The 27,718-nt window shown below is 48.2% G+C and overlaps 1 protein-coding gene across 2 annotated transcripts in view; it reads right to left on the bottom strand.

Annotated features, from left to right (window-relative positions):
• The window catches only part of DTNB (dystrobrevin beta), a 139,330-nt gene that overhangs the window by 34,369 nt on the left and 77,243 nt on the right, over positions 1-27,718 (bottom strand). For both annotated transcript variants that reach the window (XM_061625917.1, XM_061625915.1), the window contains 3 exons: positions 15,622-15,699; positions 4,303-4,392; positions 740-833 (listed from right to left, as the gene is read on the bottom strand). In XM_061625917.1, coding sequence (XP_061481901.1) covers positions 740-833; positions 4,303-4,392; positions 15,622-15,699 — 262 coding nt within the window. The remainder of the gene's footprint in view (positions 1-739; positions 834-4,302; positions 4,393-15,621; positions 15,700-27,718) is intronic.

Below are 27,718 nucleotides of genomic sequence, written 5' to 3'. Positions count from 1 at the left end.
GCAGGCATGCAGGGGGGCAATGGGCACCATCCACCACAGCAAACAGCTCTTAAGGGCTCTGCTGACATGCCTCTTCTCTCTCTCTCTCTCTCTCTCTCTCTCTCTTTTGGATTTTCACTTTCATTGAAAGGTACGCAAATGACTGTGTTGGAAAAGTAAGCGTTTGCAGGGGGCAGGGAAGATGCTCCTTCAGGGTCTGATATAGGGATATAAGGATGGAAGACCCCCTTTTAAGGTGCTCTGCAGTGTACACAGCCACAGAGCACTCCGGCTTCCACTGGCCTCCTCCTCGCCCACACAGCACCCTGTGGGACTGCCCCTCGACTCTGCGGTCTGTGCAGCTGACTTGTTTCATCCCCCACCCAAGGTTTCCCTGGGACACATCCCGTTCTCCTGCTGTGGGCCAGAACACCACGCAGAGATTTCTTGGCCTTCCAGCGTGGATCCTGCCTCACAGGCAGGCCGAGACAAGTTCACTCAACGTGACACAGCACACAACCATTGGGAGTTGCTGCCTCGACTACAAAGGGGGAGACGTGCACCTCCAACTCGACAGCAGCCAAGCAGGGGCTTCCCAGTTTGCTTATTTATTGCATTTGTATACCGCCCCGTAGTGGTAGAGTTCAGGGTCCTTCTGCAAAAGCCCATGAGAGCGCAAGCGGTCGTCCTGTCTGGAGCTGGAATTTTGCCTTCCGACTGCCAGAGAAGTTACAAAGAGAGACCCAGTCTCCTCACTTACCGCGTTATTTCCAGCTTCAGCAGCTAACCGGGCAGCGTAGCGGGCAATGAGCCGGTGCTCCTCATCTAGTCTGCTGGGGCTGTCTAGGACACTGCTGAGGGAGAGAAAGCCAACAGCCCATAGGCCCATTTGCTCTTTGCAGGCAGCTGTGCCACACCCGGTCATGCAAGGCAGGCAACTGTTGCACTGTTGTCCGATACGACACAGAATCGGAGCGAGGCAACTTGGGAAAGCCCTCGCCGCCCCCCCTGGTGCCTCAGATCTACATCTGCACAAGGGAGGAAAGGCAGCCAAGGGCACCTCTAGACTGGCAGCATTTAGCGCTGAGCGGTCATCGCTGTTTTGCTCTGAGTTGCACATGAAATTGCAACAGACTTTCCACACATCTGGGAAAGCACAGCAAACTATATGCCTCACTATCTTCCATTCAGACTAGTGGCTGTGATACAGGCATGTGGGAGGGACACTGCCAATGCCCTCGGGGAGGCCATTTCAGCAGCTGTTGTATGAGTATTTTAAAAAGAAAGCATGTGTATTTTAAATGTAGGCTAACAGGTGTTTTAGTGCAAAGTAAAAGACAGATTTTAAAAAATAAATATGACAGTGACTGTGGGGTTGAAGGATGAGGTAGCTTTAGGTTTGTGGGATCTATTTTCCTTTTCACTAGAAACCTCCAAGACTGACCAGCCACAGCCTGGTGCAAAAACACACAACGGACAGAATCAAAGAATAGTTCTGAAAAGAAAGAAAAAAAGAAAAAGATTGTTTCTGGATGTTAAACTGATATTTAAAATTAGCACTTTCCTGGCTGTTTATTTTGAAATGAAATGTAGGTTCAGCACTAACATAATACTATAATGCTATTTTAAAAAAAAAACAACCTTAAAAACCCTTTCTAGTCACTTGCATGAGTTATGTGACTAACATGACAGTGACCAGACAATTGTTTAAAAATGTTTTTTTTCCAAAATTAGCATTATTATTGTACTATAAGAAGTTAGCATTATAGCATCATTATGGTGCTATTGTGCAATACTTTCTTTCATTAGTGACAAGATATTAAAAACAAAACAAAACTTGGGCACCGCCACACGGTGAATGTGTGTGCTGAGCTTCAAATGGCTTCACCTGTCAGGCTTAAAGGTGCAGACAAGCACAGCAGGATGTACGCAACACGTGTAAGAAGCAGAGTGTGTGGAACGTGAGCTGTAGTTCCACCTGCGGCTTACAACAGAAGAGCAACGACGATGGCTCTGGTCTGCCTTCCCTGCTGGAGGCCGTCAATGCCTCTGCACGCCAGCTGCTGGGAATTCCTAGTGGGAAGAGCCCTACTGCTGTGGCGCTCAGGTCCTGCTTGGGGGGCACCTTCCCCTGGGGGCAGCCTGCTGGATGGGATGAGGGTCTCCTTCTGGCCGGATCCAGCTGCAACTGCAAGGTCTGTGCTGGTGACTGGGTGGTGCTAGGAGCCAAGTGCCTGGAAGTGGCCCAAGTCATGTATGTTGCCTTGGGAAAAGTCAGTGAATGAAGAGGGACAATTCTGCAGTAAAAGCCTAGCTGGAAGCATCCCGAGAAGGGCCAAAAAGTTCTATGGCCTTTTTTGTGAAGGCAAACAGAATTAAAGTTGTCAAGCTCTTTGCAAATTCAAAACGCTACAGAGATGGCAACACAGTTGGAGTGCACTGGGCTTATGGCTGGAAAACAGAAAATAAAGTGGAAGACGTGGAAGGGTATCAACCATCGTGCCAGCCAGGTGGTGAACCATGAAGCTCCCCACTGTCTCTTTCATATGGGCCCCAATACAAGGCATTAAGAACATGAGAAGCGCCTGCTGGATCAGGCCAGTGGCCCATCTAGTCCAGCATCCTGTTCTCACAGTGGCCAACCAGGTGCCCACGGGAAGCCCGCAAGCAGGACCCGAGTGCAAGAACACTCTCCCCTCCTGAGGCTTCCGGCAACTGGTTTTCAGAAGCATGCTGCCTCTGACTAGGGTGGCAGAGCACAGCCATCATGGCTAGTAGCCATTGATAGCCCTGTCCTCCATGAAGTTGTCTAATCTTCTTTTAAAGCCATCCAAGCTGGTGGCCATTACTGCATCTTGCAGGAGCAAATTCCATGGTTTAACTATGTGCTGACGTCCCTTTATCTGGTGGGAGTCTGTAAGTGCCTCAGGAATATATGGCTGGCACTAACCTCTAAAAGGCATTAAACAAAAGTAATCTAAGTTTCAGGCTCAGAAATCAGACACAGGAATGTGATGAAGAGCTCAAGGTGCAGATCTGAACGGGCTCTACTCTGAGCAACGAGAAGCAGCACCAGAGTCCCAGGCAAGAGCTAAACTGATGCACCATCCGCAAGCTGCGTGGCTTATGACTCGGGATGGCTCCAATGTGTCCAAAACAGAAAGAGAAGAAGGAATTTTGCCTTTGAGGATGATGTGGCCACCAAACACCCCATTGAGCTGAAAGTAAACCCAGGGGAAGAACAATCTCCAAGAGAACCTGGTCCTTGTCTCTGTTTAAGCTGCAGCCACGACGACTGTTGTGTTGTAGGCTAAAATGGGAGCTGCCTCGAGAAATGGACCCAGAAGAAGAGCGACTGCTGGGAGATGGCATCCCTCACACGTCTCTGGCAAGGGTTCACCCTGACTACTGGGATGTGGAATGTGCGGGGGGGGGGAGTGAGTGTGTGCGGTGAGCAAGTGAGAGTGCGTGTTCCGTTTCCGTTGGGCCTTTCCTCTGGCAAAAGGCTGCCCACCAGCTCCGGGATGGTGAGTTGCTACAAAGCACACCCTAAGTGCACATTGTGCAAATCAGAGTCTCATATGGGCAGCACAGGTGTGTCTAAGTAACGGTGCGCTCTCCAAGTGTGATACTGGGGCAGCCACCCAAATCAAGAAAGGTTTCTGAAGCTCAGAAGGATGGAACAGCCTTGCTGCAGTTGTTTTATGAAGCTTTGTTCCTGCTTTCGTGGTTCCCACCCTGCACAGAGTCAGAGCGAGAGAGCTGCTCTGGTCTAGCGTTTGGCCGGTGGGAATGTGGGTGAGAGGCTGTTATAAACAGCACTGTGGCAGCCTCCACTCCAAACCAAGGCCACTTCCCCATTTTGAAACCACGCATCAAGAGGAAAGGTCACAGTCATCAAGAAAACACCTCCCCAAATTAAGAACGGAAAAAGAGAAATGGGAAGACCCTGTCAACTGCCACTGTGTTTTATGCAGAATACTGCCTTGCTGGGGTCTGGATGCTTGGCCCATGTATCTTGGGACAGTGGAAAAGCATTTAATGTTTCCCAACGTTTGCATGAGGTTACTTACAAAGAATGTTTTTTTTAAATGCTCTTTGGCAGTGTGCTCAGGCCCAATGAACATGCTCCTTTCCCCCTTTTTGACATTCATCACTGGAGCCGCAAGGGCTGCCTCAGGGTACCAGTTGCACTCTATGGGTGGGCCAAGCCCAGCTTGCTACGCAGGGCTTTGAACAAAGTTGCCAGTGGGAAGGCTGTGCCCATGCACTCCCCCCTCTGCCCCCCAACCTCCCCAGAGGGGTTGCTTTCCTAAGACTAACCGTGCCCCACTCTGTAGCTGGCTCACATAGGCTGCGATCAGTGCATGCTCATCACTGAGCCGACTGGAGGGCCCCCGGCTGTAGTGCAACCTGGGAACGGTGGAAACAAAGGAGGCAAACAAGGAAACACACACAACAGAAATAAAAGATGAGGTGCTGGACCACGAGGGCACTTGGTGAAAATGCAAACATAAAATGATTACAAGCAATAATTAAAACATGTAAACTTAAAAAAAAATCAAAACGTGGGAGGAAAGCTTAAATATGCAGGAACCTCCTAGAAAGGCGTGAGGGTTTACCATGACTTGGAGAAAAAGCTGACCTTCCACTATATTCCTTCTCTGCCCTTCAAGCTACCCAGTGAGCCTGGAACCCGCCCTTCTCCAACAGGCAAACAAACAGGCCCAGAGCCAGCAGGTGGCCAGGTTGGACCCTGGCTGAGGGCCTCTGTGGCCCAGAGGGGGCCCTCCTTACGAAGGGAGAATGCAGCTCCCGCTCCATGACCTGACGCTGCTGTGGATCACAGACTAGGAGCTTCCAGGCACACATCCCCCCCCCAATACAGGCATTGTGGGCTTGAATAAGCTAGTCCTTCCCACCTGCCTGTTGCGTTAGTGTGCACGCTGGGCATACATTGACACAGGAGGCAGGTGGGGCGGGCAGGCCTATTTTAGCCCGCACCGCCTGCATCAGGTGGGGATTTGGGGGCATATGATATGGTGCTGTGGGCCCGGCGCAGGCTGGTGCCCAAGGGCCCAGTCATGCTTGGTGTCGGCCCTGCAAACAGAAGCAGAGTTTCTGGAAAATTAGGCTGTTATGCAAGGAAGAAGAGGAGGTTGATTCTTGAGTAACTTAAGACACTGCAGACACTGCCCTGTGTATCGTTTGTGTGCCAACGCAGGAACACTCTACAAGTCACCCCTCTGCATAAAATGGAAATGGACTGCCTTCAAGTCGATTCTGACTTATGACAACCCTATGAAGAGGGTTTTCATGAGGCTGGGAGGCAGTGATGGCCCAAGGTCACCCAGTGAGCTTCATGGCTATGTGGGGATTCAAACCCTGGTCTCCCAGGTCGTAGTCCAATACTCTAACCACTACACCACACTGGCTCTCCCCATAAGCACCACAATTAAGAGATGCATATTCACAATCCCCCCTGCTCCACAAAATCTGCTTACACCTCCCCCCTCCTCCTCTCACAGAGCACCCCCACTCCTTTACTTCCCCCAGCAAGATGCACTGAAAACAGTTGCTGCTAACAGACCCAACAAGAGCAAACCACATGCTCCAGGCCAGCCTTGCTCAAGCTGGTGCCCTTCAGATATTTTGGACTCCAACTTCCATCAGCCCCAGCCAGCATGTCCAGCGATCAGGGATTGTGGGAACTGGAGTCCAACAATGTCTGGAGGAGAGCAAACTGGGGAGAGCTACTCTAAACACGACCTCCTCTCTCTTCTCTGTATCTCCCCAATAGTACACAAACACCTTCCCCACACCACCCCAGGATGCGCCCCCTAAGGAGACAGCATCTCTGGAGTGCAGAAGAGCCAGGGAGCCCCATTTTCAAGAGCTGGGCATGGGGAGAGGCAGCAGGAGGGTGATGCCGTGAGGGAGATTCAGCACAGAAGTCAGCAATACAAAGAGTTTCCTTTTGTGCAACAGGGGAGCAAGACTGCTTTAAAGGAGAACGAGGAATCCGGCCTTCGCTGACAGTGGGCTGAACAGCATAGCAGGCATCAGGCCAGGGCCAGCACCAGCCTATTCGGGGCCCGCAGCACCGTATGCTCCAAGACCCCTTCCTGATGCAAGTGGCACAGAGGTTAAATAGGCTTGCCTGCCCCACCTATCTCCCACAACAGTGCGCATGACCCACGCTCACACCTGCCATCACCTAGGACAGCGGCAGGGGAGTCAACCGCTTAGGGACACCCCCGCTGCCATCTTGGTGAGGGTAAGCATGTGTACCAGTGCATGCACACTGAAGCACTAACATGACAGGTAGGTGGGGAGGGTGGGCTTATTTAAGCCCACGATGCCTATATGGGGTGTGTGTGCCTGGGAGCTCCTGCTCCATGATTCTCAGCAGTGTTGAGTCACACAACCTGACACCGCCACAGATTGTAGCGCAGGAGCTCCACCTTCCCACCCTAAGGAGGTGCCTCTCAGGGGCCCTCAGTCACAGCCCAACCTGGCTGCCCACTGGTGCTGGGCCTGCACCAGGCAGAGCAGCATCAGGGAGCCCTTGGCAAGACTGGCAGATGGAGGGCACAAGGCTTCCCGGGCACTTCAAAAGCACAGCAAAAATCCTTGCGAGAGAGAGGCAGACAAAGGAACTGGCAACAGCCTCTGCCTTTTTTTCTTTAATGAATTGTGTGCATATTTGATGCTACGGATACAACAGGGACTGAAAGGAAGCGATGGACTATCTTTGGATGGCTCTTCCAAAGGACGGAGAGGAAGTGGGCTTGTTTCCGTGTCTGGAATCATGAAAGGCAGCACTCCACACTGAAACATTTTGCTGCAGATTCCACTTATTTCTTTTTTTAATAAACCACCCCCCTGGTCATTTATTTTTATTTATTTAACAGGATTTATATACTACTTGAGAGCTAGTGTTGTGTAGTGGTTAAGGTGTTGGACTATGACCTGGGAGACCAGGAATCGAATCGCCACACAGCCATGAAGCTCACTGGGTGACCTTGGCCCTGAGCCAGTCCCTGCCTCTCAGCCTCAGAGGAAGGCAATGGTAAACACCCTCTGAATACTTCTTACCATGAAAACCCTATTCGTAGGGTCGCCATAAGTCGGAATCGACTTGAAGGCAGTCCATTTCTATTTTTCATATACTGCTTAATCATCAAAATCTCTCAGTGGTTTACATAAAATATACATTAAAATTATTGATGAAACAGATGTTAACAAGTTAGCCTATTTTTTTTTCAAAATAAAAGCAGCATTTAGAAATATGCATTGCAACACACATTAAAATACATATCAAATGTACATGTCTGCCTAAGGCTGCTTAAACAAAGAAGTTTTTAGTAGGCACTGAAAAGAGCACAGCCTGCCTGATGTCAAGAGGCAGGGAGTTCCACAGCATAGGAGCTGCCACGCTGAGCGATCAGTAAGCAAGTAAGGAATTAGGGTGGCACTCGTAAAACTCCTCGTACTGCAGCTCAAAGTGGCCAAATGGGCATATATGGAGTAAAGCGATCTTCCAAGAAAACTGGTCCCAAGCCGTGACAGGGCTTTACATACTCAAAGTCACCTGCAGACGGGCCTTCGCTCCTGTCAGCATCCATGCTGCAGTATTCTGCACGAGCCGCAGTTTCTGGCGCCAGCACAAGGGAAGCTGCACGTGGGGTGCACTGCAGTAATCCAGTCTTGAACTGCAGCATTTCTTTATTTACGCATGAAAATTTGTTTTATTTATAATAAATAATAAATGTACTCTCTGCACTAAGAGCAGAACCAAGATGGGGCCAGCCCAAGATATCCTGCTGCCTGAGGCAAAGGGCAGGATGGGCCCCCACCCCCTCCATTCCATGTACAGAAACCAGTGAAACTGGCGACGGCGCACCCTCCCCCTCCACTGGGCGGAAGGGTGGGAAGGCAGGCCAAATGGGGCACACACCTTGTTGCTGCTCCCTGCCCCCCAGCATCCCGCAACTGAAGCAGCCACCTCACTCTTATCCACCACCACCACCAGCAGAAACAGCATGTGTGTGTGCGTCTGTGTGGTTTGCCTGCTGTCCCCTTCTGGACCATTTAAAGGGAAACATTCAGGAACAATATTCACACTCTGGAAGATGCAGCACAAGGAAGCTTAAGGAATGTCCTTGTTTGAAGTTTTTTATTTTGTTTTGGAAGAGGCTGGATGTATCTGCTGAGGCTGTGCAAGTTAAAGAAGCCCTGTCCTAAGAACCTAAGCAAAGCCTTGCCAGATCGGGGCAATGGCCCCTCTAGTCCAGCATCCTGTTCTCACAATGCCCAACCAGTTGCCCTATTGGGAAGCCCGCAAGCAGGACCTGAATGTCAGAGCACTCTCCCTCCCGTGGCTTCAGGTAACTCATTTTCAGAAGCATACTTCCTCTGACTGTGGAGGGAGAGCAAAGCCATCGTGGCTAGTAGCCATGGATAGCCTTTCCTCCATGAATTTGTCTGATCCTCTTTTAAAGCCCTCCAAATCGGTGGCCATCACTTCCATAGTTTAACTATGGGCTCCTGCTGGGAGGAAGGGAGGGATATAAATCAAATAAATCAATAAATAAACTATGCGCTGTGTGAAGAAGGACTTCCTTTTGTCTGTCCTGAATCTTCCAACATTCAGCTTCATTGGATGTCTACAAGTTCTAGTGTCATGGGAGAGGGAGAAAGCTTCTCTCTATCCACTTTCTCCACGCCATGCATAATTTTATATACTTCTGTCAAGCCACCGCTTATGTACCTTTTCTCTAAACTAAAAAGCCTCAAAGGATGCAACCTCTCCTCACACAGGAGTCGCTCCATCCCCAATCATCTTGGTTGCCTTTTTCTGAACCTTTTCCAGCTCTACATTCTCCTTTTTGAGGTGAGGCGACCAGAACTGTACACAGTATTCCAAATGCGGCCGCACCATAGATTTATACAAGGGCATGATGATACCGGCAATTTTATTCCCAATACCTTTCCAAATGATCCCTAGCATGGAATTTGCGTGTCCTAAGAAAGCAGACTGGATGATTAGCAGTTGATCTTCTAGTTCTAAAGTCCTGCCATTCCCAGTTCTCTTCACAATCTGTGACATGATGAAATTCGCCACAGAAATAATTAAAAGGCATGCCTTCATCATCACAGCTATTTAAACTGGGCAGCACCTTCACCACTACAGGAGGCAGACACTGAAAATCGGATCATTCTCCGATTTGGCACGGCCTTCGTTTTCCCAATTACTTTTATGGCATGAGAATATTTACAAGGCTCACCTCTGACCCCACATCATGCTTTAAAGTCATTACACCTTCAAGCTGCCTTAAATTGTTGCTTGTGGTGTTTTATGAGCCTGCCATAAAGCCTGGCTTAGCGGCAGTGAAAAGTCACTTCATGTAATTAATGAGGAGGCCCTCCAAAAGATGCATGTGGAACCTTTCCTTCTGGGAGGCAAACTGTCCGTCTTGTGCCATACAAAGAGAAGGAATCTCTCCTCGATGGATGCCAAGCAACCAAACGCAGGCAGTTTTACCACTGTTTGCAGAGGGGAGTGGTTCTTCCTTTTCCCCATCTGGAAGCCAAACAATTGGCCCTGAGTTTTTCAGCACCAGGGGAAGAACTTTTCACTTGTCCAGGCAAGAAGAGCTAATGGGCTCAGGATCTCTTAGAGAGCTCAGCAGCTGAGTGGTGCTGGTGGGAAGGTTCAAGCCCAGGTCTCTGCTCTAAGTCTGCCCCTCTGGCTCCATCCATTAGAGGCCAGCTCCAGCGTTGAAAGCATGCTGCTGGAGACTGTTTGATGGAGCACCACACACCTGGAAAAAAAGACTGCCAACTGAGGTGGTGGGTGGGAGGGAGGTCCTATACCAACCAAATGTCCTTTTGGCACAAGGATCTAAATCTGCCACCCTCGGATTGCTCTGAGTGGCCTCTTGGGTGACTCAACCTTCCTTGCAAGATGGACAAGTTGAGTGCTCTTCCCGCCTCTCTAGGTCCTGTTGCCTAAAATGCGCACAACTATTAGTTACTTGGTCTGCATCTTCAATGTGCCCTCGGGGTGGCCTCCAGCTTCCCACGAAAGTCATCATACAGGCCCAAAAAGAGGACAGAGGGTAGGAACGGCAATTACTTGAGGTAAAGAAATGTCAGCCCATTTCTACAGCCTTGCCCGACCTGGTGCTCTCCTGATGTTTTGGACTGCAACTCCCATCAGCCCCAGCATGGCTGTGTGATGCTGGCTGAGGCTGAGGGGAGTCTGGAGTCCAAGCTGCTATAGCTTTTAAGGCCTAGACCTCTCCAAGACTCAGATGATTCCAATGGTTCCATTACCCTTCAAACAGGGCCGTTCTGCACACACTTTACTACATGTGCAACGATGTGCGTGGCAGGCACATGGTTCAGATGGAGCACTGCAGGCACAGTGAGGAGGTGTGGGGGCAGGAAAGGCGAAGGTGAAACGTCTGCGACGAGGGGCAAGGAGGCATATGAGCAGAATGCAAGGAAGGGGGTGGGTGGGTAGGTCGAGGGGGAAATGGGACTTGTGGGTGCAGAGAGGCAAAGGCAGGGGATATGAATTTGCTCTGACAGGATCAAGCCGGGGAAAACTGAAGGGCACAGAAGGCAAAGAGGAGGAGGAGGTGTCAGGGCTGAGGACATCCTCGGGCCATCTTCCTCTGAAGGCAGCATTCGCAGCCTGGGCCATTTTCTACTCACTGTAGTAACAGCAGGTGGGAACTTTCCCTCTCTGCTCCCAAACAGTGCCGGAGGCTCCCACTTCCCTCCATGGCTCCCTCCCCACTTTGCACAATTTTAAAGCCTCTCATTTATGCCCCTGCTTGCACCCAGACTCAGGTTTGGGTGGCTGATAAGCCGTGGCATCTTTGCTTCACTCCAGTCGCACCTGGAGAGGTTCAAACAGGGCCTTGCCTCCCTTCCTTCTTCAGGGAGGCGATGGCTGCCATCACATGTGTGCTAAAACCTGGAAATAAGCCCAAGTGAAGACAGTGGGGCGTGGTTTCACGTGAAAACTTATAGGATCGGCTTGTAAGAAGGGCAGTAGTTCAAGCACGCTTGAGGATTCGTTGCTGGCTTGCAGGTGCTAGAGGACAAGGGGGATGAATTCTCTTTTCAGCATCCCACAGACATAACAGGGACTTGTAACATTCCCAGCAAGATTACGTAACGGGTAGGCTGAACACAAAGCAAGTAGATGTATGCACAGTGTATGGGTGTATGACTATGTCTGTAGAAGTAGGCTATGTTTACTGAATGGCATATTTGAAGTATGCCTCCCTTTTGATTTTGTCTAAATCAAAAGAGAAAACAGCTCTTCAGATGGATGCATGTGGGCACTGGTGTTTCAAGACCTCTAACAACATTTGTAATAACACAAAGGCAATACGTGAGAAGCTAGACCCTTTTGTCTGGAAACACCAGGGAAGCAACCTGTGTGATGTGTGAGGCAGGGAAGTTGAGGCAGGAGAGCTGCTGGGGCTGCAAGTCCTTCAGCTGCAGAATAGGGGCAGGGAGAGAGAAAGAGAGGAAGAGCTTGCTCAGCCAACCAATACCTTGATCCACATGGACCCAGAAGGAGACAGCGGGCAACTGACGCAGAACAGAGGGCCTCGACACTGCTGCTGCTGCAGTTTCAATATCTGCCATTGTTAGGGAACATTCTTGTTTCCTTAACTCAGGAGACTAAAGCTGTGAAACTGAGTTGACAATGTGACGCAGGCACACAGTAGGAACACTGAAGGAATGCTCAGCTGGTTAGCAAGTGCTGCTCTGACAAGATGCAGCTCTGCTTGGATAGCGTTCCTGGCTTTATCTGACCCAGTTCTGCCTCCAACATTTTACCAACTCAAGTGCGGGTCCTTCCCCAGCACAGAACACAGCTTCACAGAGTTGCATGTAAAGGCCACCACAGCTCTCTGCTGTCTTGCAGACACAGGAAGCAGGCAGCTTTGGTAGGTACAGGCATGCTGGATGACACACGTGTGGAAACACCACAATGGATGTTGATTAAGTGGGGAGTGAACAATGACTAGTGAGGCAAGCGGGGATCAACTCCCTAGAGAAGAGGCCTGCTTCTCTGCCAGAGAGATTCTTAATAGTAATAATAACAGTAAAAAAAAGCTAAATAGTTTCTACTTGATTTTTAAAAAATTTATTACTGAGCACAACACATTTTTAAAATGTGACACTACAGTTTCAAGCGGTATCTTGCACACTAGGTTTGATAAAGTGGACTAGTTTTAGCTGCGTTTAATCTGAACCGAAGGCTGGGACTTCCAGCTGATTCTTTTTTTCACCTACAACAGCCGATGTACTTAAGGAGGCATATTCATGCAGAAGATGACAGTCCTTCAAACAGTCTTGCCCCAAACTATTTAGGGCTACATTAGTCATCACAATCGCCTGGAAACAAATTGCTCCATGAAGTGGCTCCCAGCCAACAACCTGGCCACTGCCTTCTGCACTACCTGAAGACGTTTCTGAAGTCACTCAGTCTTCCTAACGTTAGCCTTTATTTATATATACACAAGTAGGGCATAATGGGAGCAAAGAAACTCCTGCATCAGGCAGCAAAACTATTAAACCTTTGATCCCCCAAAGCTGCAGCAAGGACTCCTGCAGGCTCCCAAGACCAGCTCTCTCTGCCTCCGACTACAAATTCAACGAAACAAGCCTGCTTTCTATGCCTCCCATCAGAGCTCAGGGATGGGGAAGCTCTGGCCTGGCAGGGTTCTAATTTGGCCCACAAGGCCCTCTCCCCCTAGCCACAACCCATACGATGTCATAATATCAGGTGTGGGTTGGGTAAGGCTGCAGCTGCAAAGGAACAATTGGGAGCCATAATGTATGCTCCCAGTTGTCCCCTGCAAGCTGTTGGACACCTTTCCCACTTGGCTCCCAATGTAAGCCCTGCTGGGACTGGCTCTACTCAGGAGCTCCAGATAGGAATTTGGGGGGGGGGAGCTGATCCCTCCCACAAGTGGGGCGTGTTTTGCCTGCACAGTTTGAAATCAAATCACACAGGCAATGGAACATTTTTCCTTTGCAGACTGGCTTGAATTCATGAGTCGAAAGGTATCACTTTCCAAGAGGCAGAAGAGATTCCCAGCCATCAAGGAACACTGTTTTATTTTTAAAACTTCCTCATGGCCTGTTAAAGGCTCAGAGACAATCCTATTTACAGCAGGACAGCCAAACTCATAACTATAGCCACAAACCTGTTTGTCCAGGGAAGTTATGCATCAAGCAACAGAAATGCCTCTGAGTATCATAGAATAGTAGAGTTGGAAGGGGCCCATAAGGCCATCGAGTCCAGCCCCCTCCTCAATGCAGGGATCCAACTTAAAGCATCTCTGACAGGTGTCTGTCCAGCTGCCTCTTGAATACCTCCGCTGCTGGAAAGCCCGCCACCTCCCTAGGTCATGGGATCCACTCTTGGGATATTTCAACTCCGACAGAATGAACATGCTTAGAGTGGCTTGAAAGGTATTATGGGGTAGAGTATGAGAAAATACAGACGGGGGCTGGTAGGCACAGGGACTTGATGCTGGACTTTCAATTTATGCTGCAATTTGGCAAAAATTCAAAATGTATTTTTATCATTGCAAATCCCTGGTGATTGGCCATGGTGGGCTTTCACGTTTCCTACCCTTGGGGAATTCTTCTCCTGTAATCATGTCTGTCTACCATGGAACCCCACGTTCTGGGTCCACAGTGAGTTTAAGTGGAGTGCCGACCAGGCCTGCTGGGTCTCACAGTGGACCTGACAGACCTGAAAGTCAACCCCATCAGGCAACGGTGCACTGCCAAGGAAAATCCCATTACCCACCAAGGAATCCTAGGACACAGTCCTGATGTTTAATACACAAACAGATCACACCTAGGCAAAGGTCTCCAGGAGACAGACCACACGTGTCTGGCTCCTAAAGGCAAGTTTGGTGTTTGGAGTCACCCATAAAACCCTTGCACCCGACTCGAAGCATAACTTGGACTCCTCTCAAAGTTGGAAAAAGGATCAGCCCACGGAGCAGAGAACTTGGGTTTGGACTCAGAAGACGACGGTCCACATACAGGGGAACTTTTATGGATTGTGGCAGCTTTTCTCACACTGGAGACTTCCAGAGGTTGCTGGACTCCAACTGACACCAGCCAGCCATGGAAGCGTAACTTTTTCTCGGTGTACTGAAGCACTCACACACTCAGAAGAAGGCCTTGGCCACCCAGGCTACTTCCTATTAGCCACTGCTCCCTCCCCCACCACAAGTGGGGAGTAGTCCAGCAGAAGGAAGAGGGGCTGATATAGCTGTCAACGCCTGCCTGCAGACCCCTGCTCAGGTTCATCCTGGAGTGGCATGGGAAAGGGGAAAGCCTAGCTAGATCCACAGCGCTGAGGAGTTCTGCAAGTACCAGAGCCCTGCGCTCATCCACAGCTCCTGAAACCCAGCCCACTTTTGGAACCGTGTGGCGGATCAGCCTTGCCAGTGAGTGCAAGGCTGCTGTGTGCTGGCCAAGCGTGACCCCAGGGACACCTTCTTGGCAAGCCTTGAGCTTTGGCACAAGTCAGAAGGCCTCACAGTGTGTGCCTTGCAGCAGGTAGAGCTTCAAATTTACTGGGGTGGTGGTGGTGGTGGGATTCCATTCCCAATCTCTTTCTCTGGCTCTGCCGCTTCTCCCAGACAGGGAGGAGAAGACGCAGCGGCAGATCACTCCTGAAGCCAGCTTCTCCCTGTGGCTTCGCCTTAGTCTCTCCCTTTCTAGATTGCTCTGTATCTTGAGAATGCCCATCGGTTAGAAGGTCCCCCCCCCCGTTTTCTTCCCATCCTGAAGTGTGTGACGGGCATCGTTTGTCTCTTCAACCTTCAGGAAGTGTTCAAAATCAGCTCAAACCTCACTCCCAACTGCATGGGGCAACGGTGTTTGCTGATCCTAATATGACTTCCCGGGCAAGTTAAGAGGCAGGTGAACCCTAAGCTCACTTTAGGGACAAAATCAAAACAAATCAAGTCCTTATACACACTTAAAAAAAGGAAACAAAACCATGTTACTTATTCAATTACAAGCAAACAGAACTTTAAAAAAAGATAGAAATTCATCTTTGCCAGTAAAAGACGGGCAGCTCTTCAGGGATCCATGAAACACTCCCAAACAGATGTTTACTTGCGAAATTTGTATTTATCCTCCTTGGTTGCCTTCCATTTCCATTTGGGAAATGAATTTGCTTCAGGTTGTGCCCATCAGGGACATAACAGGCAATGGGGGTTGGAATTCAGCCTTATAGGGTAGCAAGCTGGCAGGGGAGCAGAGGGGAGGGCTGGCTCCAGCTTTGCTCCCCAAACCTCCTCCACCTTTGAGGCCTCATCAAAAGGTTAAAAGCTACTTGCCCTAGAGAACTGGGGAGACGAGGAAGACAGAATGAATAAAATACACTGTGGAAGAAAAATCCCAAAAAGGAGACACTACAAGAAATAAAAAAATTTTCCTAGGAACATCCAGGGCCCTTGGAACCACCACCCTTATTTATTCTCTCTGCAGTCCAAAGGCAGGTAACCTGGCCTAGAGGGACCACAGTGAAGACCCCTCCGACGTCTCTCTTGCAAATGGTGGGGACATACCTACCTTTTTGTTGGAGTGGGGGCTCCAGAGGACATGTGGGTAACCATGGCATCATTCATGTTAGCAAGGGTCCGAGAAGGGCTGAAACAGAAAGGACTTGTGTTATGTTATGGCCAAGAACCAAGAAAATGGCACAGAATTGGAGACCAGGCTATTCTGAGGGAGGCGCTGGCGGGAGGCGTTGCTCCTTCTTCCGAGCCTTTCCCATCGCCCTGGCTGCAAGGGAGCCCCTGTTGCCGCCATGTTTTCTCGCTAGGCTGGGCCTGCATCAACCTACCCGGACCAGAATCCTTGACCAACGCCGCCACCCCCACCTCAAAAGATTTGGCAGGGATGGGGGCAAGGCCTCCACTGCACCGGGTGAAGGATCGGAATCCTTGCAGCGCTTGACGGAGAAGGCTCTACTCCCGCCTTAGCTGCTCGAGGCCATGATCTGCCCACTTGCCACAGCTGCTCCCAGAAAACAATGGCTCAAAAGCAGGGAGGGAATCTGCTGCGTAGCAAGGGGCCATTTTCCCAAGGAGACGGAGGAGTTGGAGCAAAATTCTCATGACAAACAAGGTACACTTGTGTCTCCTTACAAGTAAGACAGTGATGATGCTGCCCCCCCCCATTTTGGAATTCTTAGTACACCAAGAACTGAACTGGTACGAGTCCTAGTAATTGCAGATGCATTCCTCCTTCAAGCAGAGATGTGGGAAGCATGCCTGCATTATGCTTACTGTGCCTTGTCCAGCTGTAAAAGGACCTCCCCAGCAACACAACCCAAAAGGAAGCCCTGACCTTCAGCAGCAAAATGGTGAATTCTCCCCTCCCCACCAAAAACATCTCCCAAGTACATAAGGAACGCATAACATCTCTCTTTGCTGGCAAACACATTCATCAGCAGAAAGAATAATCCTGTTTCATCTTCTTCACACCTTTTCCTGCAAAGACCCCATTTGCTGCCAGCTAAAATATTTCAAAAGTAAGCCAAGCCCCAGGAAACTAAACTGCGCTTCTGACATCTTAGAAGCCAGACCAGTTGTCCAGAGGAGCAAGCCTCAACAACTACCACAGCCACATCATTACAAAAAATACCCAGCATGTTTTTAGCACAAGACATTCAAAGACATTATTCCTCCATCAGCTGTGCCACAAGTTAGTTTTTTGCATGCTTTTCAAGCATAGCCTTCCAATATATTCAGTTGCCTGGAGTGAAGGTCTTTGACCCTAAAAGCCCTGGGCCACAACAGTAATCTCTCTCTTTCTCCCTTCTGTTCCTTAGATTGGTGCCTTTCGTTTCTGGGTTTGCAAGTCCAGAACTTCTCCCTCTGGCATCAGCAGGCGAAGCCTATCCTAGTGGCCTCTTTATGGGTTGCTCTTTGCTCAAAGAATCCCAAGACATCACTGGACCAAAGGAGGCACCTGCTGATATCTGCAAGACCTTTCTGTTTGGATGTTGGTGGTCATGAAGGACCTGTGTGGGGCAGCATTCAGAGACCTGGATTTAGAGATGAAGAGTCATGATTTCACCCTAGCCAACATCACAGAGCGGTGCAATCAGGAGAAATGAAGGCAGGTACGCAAGGTCTCTGAGCAGATCAACCTTTGCCAACTGGGCTCCTTCCAGATGTTCTTGGACTACAACTACCAACAGTCCCAGCCAGCTGTACTCCAGCAACATCTGGAGGGCACCAGACTGATGACGGCTGCTGCAGATGGACAGATGTCACATTACTGGCCCCCAACCCTTTGCAACATGGCAGGCTCAAAACCTAAACACAATACACACAGTGCACATAAATGCTTGCAAACAACTCCATTTCCCTCTGAATGTTAGTTTTAAGTATCTGGCTTATTGTTGTTGTTGTTATGTGCCTTCAAGTCAATTATGACTTATAGGGACCCTATGAATCAGCGACCTCCAAGAGCGTCTGTCGTGAACCACCCTGTTCAGATCTTGTAAGTTCAGGACTGTGGCTTCCTTTATGGAATCAATACGTCTCTTGTTTGGTCTTCCTCTTCTTCTACTCCCTTCTGTTTTTCCCAGCCTTATTGTCTTTTCTAATGAATCAGGTCTTCCCATTATGTGTCCAAAGCATGATAACCTCAGGTTCATCATTTTAGCTTCTAGTGATAGTTCTGGTTTTATTTGTTCTGTTGTTGTTGTTATGTGCCTTCAAGTCGATTACGACTTATGGCGACTCTATGAATCAGCGACCTCCAAGAGCATCTGTCATGAACCACCCTGTTCAGATCTTGTAAGTTCAGGTCTGCGGCTTCCTTTATAGAATCAATCCATCTCTTGTTTGGCCTTCCTCTTTTCCTACTCCCTTCTGTTTTTCCCAGCATTATTGCCTTCTCTAGTGAATCATGTCTTCTCTCATGATGCGTCCAAAGTATGATAACCTCAGTTTCATCATTTTAGCTTCTAGTGACAGTTCTGGTTTAATTTGTTCAAACACCCAATTATTTGCCTTTTTCGCAGTCCATGGTATCCACAAAGCTCTTCTCCAACACCACATTTTAAATGAGTTTATTTTTTCACTGTCCAGCTTTCACATCCATACATAGAGATTGGGAATACCATGGTCTGAATGATCCTGACTTAGTGTTCAGTGATACATCTTTGCATTTGAGGACCTTTTCTAGTTTTCTCATAGCTATAGAGGCTATTGGAGGTCGCTGATTCATAGGGTCGCCACAAGTCGTAATTGACTTGAAGACACATAACAACAACAAAGCCAAGCTCTTCTAAAAGGGTGGCCGGCCAGACGCTGCCTTGTCCAAAAGAGAGGGAGAACACAGGTACAGGATGGGAAATACCCGGCTTAGCAGTAGTCCGTGTGAGAAGGACCTTGGAACTGTAGTGGATCGCAAGTTGAACATGACCCAGCAGTGTGATGCTGCGGCAAAAAAGGCAAATGCAGTTTTGGGCTGCACAAACAGAGCTATAGTTTCCAGGTCGAGGGAAGTAATAGTCCCACTATATTCTGCATTAGTCAGGCCTCATCTGGAATACTGCGTTCAGTTCTGGGCACCTCATTTTAAGAAAGATATAGACAAGTTAGAGCAGGTTCAGAAGAGGGCGACGAGGATGATAGCCGGTATGGAGAACAAGTCTTATGAGGCAAGGTTGAAGGAACTTGGCATGTTCAGTCTGGTGAAGAGAAGGCTGAGGGGTGACATGATTGCACTCTTTAAGTACCTGAAGGGCTGTCACATAGAGGAGGGTACAGATTTGTTCTCTGCTGCCCCAGAGGGTAGGACTCGGTCTAATGGTTTTAAGTTGCAGGAGCGTAGATTCAGATTGGACATTAGAAGGAACTTCTTGACAGTAAGGGCAGTTCGGCAATGGAACCAACTGCCTAGGGAGGTGGTGGGATCCCCTTTGCTGGATGTCTTCAAGCAGAGGCTGGACAGCTATCTGCGGGAGATGCTCTAGCTGTGGATTTCCTGCTGTGAGCAGGGGGTTGGACTCGATGGCCTACAAAGCCCCTTCCAACTCTATGATTCTATGATTCTATGAGAAGCAATTACGGCTGTTTGCAGAAAAGAAGCCGACCGCAGATGTCCTCTTGCCCTACTGCGACTGGAGTAATAAGCAAACTTGCCTTCTGGGAGGAAGAGCGGGATGTACATTTAACCATCATCATCACTACCACCACAAGGCAGAACCCAACATGCAACCAGAATCCCCTCTTCCTCATGCAAGGCCCCCGCTGTCCCACACCTCTTGCCTAAGGAACTGCACAACTAAGGGCAGCATAATTTGAAGAGCTGTTATCTCCCTAACTGCACAAGGCAGCAATCAATGAGCAAGAGAGGAAGTGAGGGGGGGGAATAAGGCAAGCCCCGATGGGAACATTTGTCTTCTGCTCCCTCCAATTCCCCACCAGAAAGGAAAAACCCTGCTGTGGAAGAGGGAAGAAAAAAAAAACAATTATTTTCTTGCTCTGGTTGGCATGGAGGCCTAGAAAAGCTTTTTAAAAAATAGTCAACATGCCTAGCAGAAACTTCCCTCCTCTGCTGAGGTCCCTAGGAAAAAGTGGAAGGGTAGGGGAAGGGTTAAAGAAAGCACTCATCCTTCCTGGTGTGCAGCTAGCTCTGTGGCTGAGCTGAGGAGCAGAACCAGTCAGGCCAGCTGCTTTTGAAACAGAAAAGAGGAGCATCCTGGGCTCCTCTGGGTGCCTGCTACTCCTTCAGTCTAGGGACGAAGGAATCTGCCAGATGTGACAGCTGCAAGCTTGTGAAACAGGAAGGTGGCCTGTTCCGAAAGGGGTTGTGCTCACTCTGAACATTCTGGTGCGCAGCATGGGGGGCACTCCTTGACTGTACTCTTGTTGCCTGTGGCTCAGGTAGGCACAGTGGCGTGGAGTGCCTATTTCTGGCTCCAAATAGCTCCCCAGCTATGACTGTTCCTGGAGAAGGATGGCCGTGCCACACTAATCCATGCTCTAGAAACCTCCCATTTAGACTATTGCAATGTGTTCTACGTGGGGCTGCCCTTGGAAACATCTTGGAGACAGCAGATAGTGAAAACACAGCTGCCACAATGTTAATGAGCCTCTGCTCTGGTTGCCTACACTTTACGGAGCCCAATTCAAGGTGTTGGTTTTCACATACCTGACCCCTCCCCCGAGATCCAGATAGCACAGGCACTGTGCAACTTTTCAGGCCCAGCTGAAAACCTTCCTCTTCCTCCAAGCCTGCTGATCATTGTAGGTATTACTATATGTGGATTTTTTGTGGTGCTTTACTGAACTGTGTGTTTTAGTTCAAAGAATTGTATTATTTTTTGGATGTTTCTTTTAGTCTGTAGTCTGCCCTGCCATAAATTACAGTGAGGGGTGGGATTTACATTTTATAAATAAATAAGTAAATGTGATCTTATTTTTGAAAATTATATGTCTGTGTGTGTGCAATTTATAATGCTACATGGATCTGAACAGCCCCACCCCTCCAGTGTGCCCATTACCAAGGAAAGAGAGAAAAGTTCTGTTATGCTTTGAGACGCCAATGGCAGTGAAGGGCCATGAACATGCCCAACCACCAGTCCAGGGTTGAAACCGGTTTGCTTAGACTGAGTCTGGCACAGTACTGGAAAGCAGCAGCTGGGAACTGAGAGGACTGGACTAAAATTGCTATCAGTATGCTTGCTTCTGTTAGGTTAAGAAAATGTAGGTTTGATATAGGAGTTTCACACAGGGGCCTTATGTCTCCAATGTGCAGGCTCTCCTGGAGAGGAGACTGACTTTCTAAAGGCTGCCCTGAGCTTCCTCACTGCTTCAGAGGAGACCCTGAGATAGCACATGAGGACTGCCTGTGCATTCAGAAAACTGGACCACTTCCAAGAATAAGTGTGGCTTTAAAATGTTGCAACAGTGAGCCTCCCTAAGTCAAGATAAAAACTGTTTGAACGTCTCCTCCACCTCCTCACATTTATCCAAGGAAGCGTGGCCTACAGCTCCCAAAAGGAAAGAACATTAGTAGTGGAAAGCTCCTACCAACATTTGTAAAATATCTATGAGAGAAAACCTCTTGCAATTGCTTTTTGAAAAGGCAAAAGCAAGAACCAAATATATTCTACTGCCTTTAAGGCAGTTTGAACAGGAAAGTTGTTATTAAACACAGAAGGTGAACACAGAGAAAAAGAAAAGTATTCCCTGACACAGACGTAGCTACTTCCTGGCTTCTGCATCACCAGCAGAAATTGAAGTCCCCCTTCAGCTACAGTTTGCTTTCGTAAACAACGTTGCATAGAAAGTGACAACATGATCTGAACATTGGAACTTAATTGTTTCATTCATTATCTCTGTGCTGGAATGGATTCTAACACGCTGCAGGGAAACCAACGGGCTTTCCACAGCCAACAGAACAGTCACTTTGCACTTTCTTTATTCATGTCAAGATTTTGACTGAAACACAAAGCCATTTTTACACAGTCACTTTCCAGACCTTTTCAAATGCAGACATAGCCTCAAGATTAAATTTATATCCCACCCTTCTTCCCAAGGGGAGTCCAAGTTAGCAAAAAATTTCTTAACAAAACCCCTTGACACACTTAAAAAGACTAACAAATTCTATACAAAAGAATAATGAATGAATGAATGAAAAATAAAATAAAAACTATTTGCGAAAGAGCAAATGCACACAAATCTGACATAAGAAACGGCAATGTTCTAAAACCAGTAAGAAGACATTTTCCAGTCCCTTCAGGACACTCTAAGTGACCTAAGGGGGTCATACTGGAAGAAATGTGATGGAGAAGTGATGTAGTAAAAGCAATTAGGAGCTCCAGCGCAAGGTCTGAGCAAGTGATATCAATGAGATTAAACAGGAAACCTATCAACATAACCATCATCCAAGTCTATGCTCCAACAGCAAATGCAGAAGAAGAAGAATTGGAGAGATTTCACGCAAAAGTACAGGAAGAAATTGATCACACACCAAAACAAGATGTGCTGATAATCATGGGGGATTGGAATGCAAAAGTAGGGAACAGAGAAGAATTAGGAATTGCGGGGAAATGGGTCTTAGGAGACAGAAATGAAGCAGGAGAAAGGCTTATTGAATTCTGTGAAGCCAATAATTTGTTTCTTGCAAACACATTTTTTGAGCAACCAAAAAGACAACTGTACACGTGGATATCACCAAATGGTCAATATAGGAATCACATTGATTATATAATTGGTAGCAGAAGGTGGAGAAGTTCCATACTTTCTGCAAAAACAAGACCAGACTGCGGTACAGATCATGAACAGGTCGTATCGAAAATCAGAGTAAAGCTAAAGAAGACCAACAAAGCAATCATAATTATTGTTGTTATGTGCCTTCAAGTTGATTACAACTTATGGCAACCCTATGAATCAGTGACCTCCAGTAGCATCTGTCATGAACCACCCTGTTCAGATCTTGTAAGTTCAGGTCTGTGGCTTCCTTTATGGAATCAATCCATCTCTTGTTTGGCCTTCCTCTTTTCCTACTCCCTTCTGTTTTCGCCAGCATTACTGTCTTTTCTAGTGAATCATGTCTTCTCATGATGTGTCCAAAGTAAGATAACCTCAGTTTCATCATTTTAGCTTCTAGTGATAGTTCTGGTTTAATTGAGAGCACCCTAGCGAGGGAGCCTGCTCCACGAGCTAGAGGGAGCCCCAGCTGACGAAGCGTCAAGGCGAGTTAAGCAGCAAAGTGAAAAGAGGGTAAGTAGCTCCCATTTATTCCATTATTTAATTGAAGTAAAACAGCTCAGAGAAATAACTAATAAGGGCAGCCCAAGGTCACCGTGAGCTAGGAGCCAAATCCTGAAAGAACCGATATCTTAGGAGACAGATCCTAGGAGAAGGAAGCCCATAGAAAGCTAGTTTTCAACACCACCCTAGCAGGAAAGCTTCAGGGGACACTGTAAACAAGGCTAAATTCCAGTCGGAGAGAAGGGGGAAAAGGAAACTCCACCGACACATACAGGGAGAGAGTCAGCTCAGTCCTTGCTAAAAAGGGCAGCTTCAGCCTTCCTGAAACACAACCACAAGCTCTGTTTCCCTAGGTTAAAGAAAGGTCAGGCTGTTCTAGGTGGGAAAACAACAAACACAAAAGACTTGCCTGGAAGGCGCAGCCCCTTGCTGAGATTAAAAGCAGCCAAAAGCTTAAACAGCCCCGCCCCTCGCTCAGGAAGGAAGCCTGAGAGAATACTAAAGAGTTAAGCCCCAGCTGATAGCCATCAGCCTCAAGTAACACATCATTGGCTGGCAGCAGTAGCTGGGAGGAACCAGCCACACATATAAAGTCAGAGCACCCTAGCGAGGGAGCCTGCTCCACGAGCTAGAGGGAGCCCCAGCTGACGAAGCGTCAAGGCGAGTTAAGCAGCAGAGCGAGTTCGGCAGCAGGGCGAGGAGGCCAGGGCCCCCCACTCTGCCCGTCTGTTCCCTGACCTCAACTAAACCGCAGTCTCCAACCCATTGACGTAATAAACCTTAAACAAAACTATGCAGGTAAGAAGCCAGCAGGGGTGTGGGGGCTTTCCAGTGTTTTGCACCGCCTGCAGCATGTACGACTATCTGCCTGTTGGACAGAAGTCGTGGGTATGCTCTCGGTGCAATGAGCTCCTGGCTCTCCGGGAACGACTTCATTTCCTTGAGGCCAAGGTGGCGGACCTGGAAAAGCTGAGAGAGGCAGAGAGGTGTGTGGAGGAGGCCTTCAGGGACGTTATAGCTGTATCCCACTCCAACGATGATAGCTCTCCTGCTATCATGGACAACTATGGTCTTGGGGAAGGAGAGCATCCAGCTGAGGAAGAGGGAAACGATCCCTTAGAAGGGACCCATTCCTTGGGGGATGAGCAGCTATCCTCTCGTGCCGAGGATATATCTCCAGGGGCAGGAGGGATCCTTGTAGTGGGTGATTCGATCATTAGGAACATAGACAGTGGGGTGTGTGATGGGCATGTAGACCACAAGGTGTTTTGCCTGCCTGGTGCGAAGGTTGCGGATATCGCCCGTCGTTTAGATAGTTTGGTAGACAGTGCTGGGGAGGAGTCAGTGGTCGTGGTGCACGTTGGCACCAATGACATGGGGAAATGCAGCCGTGAGGTCCTGGAAGCAAAATTTAGGTTGCTAGGTAGGATGCTGAAAGCCAAGTCCTCCAAGGTGGCTTTCTCTGAAATGCTACCGGTTCCACGCGCAGGACCAGCCAGACAGGCCCAGCTTCGCAGTCTCAATGCGTGGATGAGACGATGGTGTCGGGTGGAAGGGTTCGGATTTGTTAGGCACTGGGGAACATTTTGGGACAAGCCGGGCCTGTACAAAAGGGATGGGCTCCACTTGAACCAGAATGGAACCAGACTGCTGGCACTTAAAATTAAAAAGGTGGCAGAGCAGCTTTTAAACTGACTGAGGGGGGAAACCCGACAGGAGCTGAGAAAGGTCCGGTTCGGAATAAACCTCCCCCCGGGATAAAAACCAAAGAAATGATGAAATTTTAAAAGGGGTAGGCCTAAAAGTAGGCATTGCGAGAGCAGGGGCACAGGATATAAATTCAGAAGAGCAAAATTACCACAGGCCTAACCACAAGTGCCAAAGACACTTGAAGAGAGACACTGCTTACAAGTGCCTGTACGCTAATGCTAGGAGCCTGCGAACCAAGATGGGAGAACTGGAGTGCTTGGTCTTAGAGGAGAGCATTGATATAGTGAGCATAACGGAGACCTGGTGGAATGGAGAAAACCAGTGGGATACGGTTATCCCTGGATATAAACTATATCGGAAGGACAGGGAAGGACGTATTGGTGGCGGAGTCGCTCTATACGTGAAAGAAGGCATTGAATCCAGCAAGCTCGAAACCCCAAAAGAGGCAGACTCCTCCACAGAATCCTTGTGGGTGGTGATACCATGCCCCAGGAGGGACTTAATACTGGGAACGATCTATCGTCCCCCTGATCAAAATGCTCAGGGAGACCTGGAGATGAGATATGAAATTGAGGAAGCATCCAAACTAGGAAATGTGGTAGTAATGGGTGACTTCAACTACCCGGACATAGACTGGCTGCATATGTGTTCCAGTCATGGCAAAGAAGCAAAGTTTCTAGATATTCTAAATGACTATTCCCTAGACCAGTTGGTCATGGAACCGACCAGAGGGACGGCAACCCTGGACTTAATCCTCAGTGGGGACCGGGACCTGGTGCGAGATGTAAGTGTTGTTGAACCGATTGGGAGCAGTGACCACAGTGCTATTAAATTAAACATACACGTAACTGGCCAATTGCCAAGAAAATCCAACACAGTCACATTTGACTTCAAAAGAGGAAACTTCACAAAAATGAGGGGATTGGTAAAAAGAAAGCTGAAAAACAAAGTCCAGAGGGTCACATCACTCGAAAATGCTTGGAAGTTGTTTAAAAACACTATATTAGAAGCTCAACTGGAGTGCATACCGCAGATCAGAAAAGGTACCGCCAGGGCCAAGAAGATGCCAGCATGGTTAACGAGCAAAGTCAAGGAAGCTCTTAGAGGCAAAAAGTCTTCCTTCAAAAAATGGAAGTCTTGTCCAAATGAAGAAAATAAAAAAGAACACAAACTCTGGCAAAAGAAATGCAAGAAGACAATAAGGGATGCTAAAAAAGAATTTGAGGAGCACATTGCTAAGAACATAAAAACCAACAACAAAAAATTCTGTAAATACATTCAAAGCAGGAGGCCATCTAGGGAGGTGATTGGACCCTTGGATGATAAGGGAGTCAAAGGTGTCCTAAAGAACGATAAGGAGATTGCAGAGAAGCTAAATGAATTCTTTGCATCTGTCTCCACAGTGGAAGATATAGGGTAGATCCCTGAACCTGAACTAACATTTGCAGGAAGGGATTCTGAGGAACTGAGACAAATAGTGGTAACGAGAGAGGAAGATCTAAGCTTAATGGACAATATAAAAACTGACAAATCACCGGGCCCGGATGGCATCCACCCGAGAGTTCTCAAAGAACTCAAAGGTGAAATTGCTGATCTGCTAACTAAAATATGTAACTTGTCCCTCAGGTCCTCCTCCGTGCCTGAGGACTGGAAAGTGGCAAATGTAACGCCAATCTTCAAAAAGGGATCCAGAGGGGATCCCGGAAATTACAGGCCAGTTAGCTTAACTTCTGTCCCTGGAAAACTGGTAGAAAGTATGATTAAAGCTAGATTAACTAAGCACATAGAAGAACAAGCCTTGCTGAAGCAGAGCCAGCATGGCTTCTGCAAGGGAAAGTCCTGTCTCAGTAACCTATTAGAATTCTTTGAGAGTGTCAACAAGCATATAGATAGAGGTGATCCAGTGGACATAGTATACTTACACTTTCAAAAAGCGTTTGACAAGGTACCTCACCAAAGGCTTCTGAGGAAGCTTAGCAGTCATGGAATAAGAGGAGAGGTCCTCTTGTGGATAAGGAATTGGTTAAGAAGCAGAAAGCAGAGAGTAGGAATAAACGGACAGTTCTCCCAATGGAGGGCTGTAGAAAGTGGAGTCCCTCAAGGATCGGTATTGGGACCTGTACTTTTCAACTTGTTCATTAATGACCTAGAATTAGCAGTGAGCAGTGAAGTGGCCAAGTTTGCTGATGACACTAAATTGTTCAGGGTTGTTAAAACAAAAAGGGATTGCGAAGAGCTCCAAAAAGACCTCTCCAAACTGAGTGAATGGGCAGAAAAATGGCAAATGCAATTCAATATAAACAAGTGTAAAATTATGCATATTGGAGCAAAAAATCTTAATTTCACATATACGCTCATGGGGTCTGAACTGGCGGTGACCGACCAGGAGAGAGACCTCGGGGTTGTAGTGGACAGCACGGTGAAAATGTCGACCCAGTGTGTGGCAGGTGTGAAAAAGGCGAATTCCATGCTAGTGATAATTAGGAAAGGTATTGAAAATAAAACAGCCGATATCATAATGCCGTTGTATAAATCTATGGTGCGGCCGCATTTGGAATACTGTGTACAGTTCTGGTCGCCTCATCTCAAAAAGGATATTATAGAGTTGGAAAAGGTTCAGAAGAGGGCAACCAGAATGATCAAGGGGATGGAGCGACTCCCTTACGAGGAAAGGTTGCAGCATTTGGGGCTTTTTAGTTTAGAGAAAAGGCGGGTCACAGGAGACATGATAGAAGTGTATAAAATTATGCATGGCATTGAGAAAGTGGACAGAGAAAAGTTCTTCTCCCTCTTTCATAATACTAGAACTCGTGGACATTCAAAGAAGCTGAATGTTGGAAGATTCAGGACAGACAAAAGGAAGTACTTCTTTACTCAGCGCACAGTTAAACTATGGAATTTGCTCCCACAAGATGCAGTAATGGCCACCAGCTTGGACGGCTTTAAAAGAAGATTAGACAAATTCATGGAGGACAGGGCTATCAATGGCTACTAGCCATGATGGCTGTGCTCTGCCACCCTAGTCAGAGGCAGCATGCTTCTGAAAACCAGTTGCCGGAAGCCTCAGGAGGGGAGAGTGTTCTTGCACTCGGGTCCTGCTTGCGGGCTTCCCCTCGGCACCTGGTTGGCCACTGTGAGAACAGGATGCTGGACTAGATGGGCCACTGGCCTGATCCAGCAGGCTCTTCTTATGTTCTTATGTTTAATTTGTTCTA

This window comes from Rhineura floridana, chromosome 4 (genome assembly GCF_030035675.1).
Source record: "Rhineura floridana isolate rRhiFlo1 chromosome 4, rRhiFlo1.hap2, whole genome shotgun sequence".
Classification (NCBI taxonomy): Eukaryota; Metazoa; Chordata; class Lepidosauria; order Squamata; family Rhineuridae; genus Rhineura; species Rhineura floridana.
Note: the sequence above shows the minus strand (reverse complement) of the source record. Positions and strands in the feature narration are given on the sequence as shown.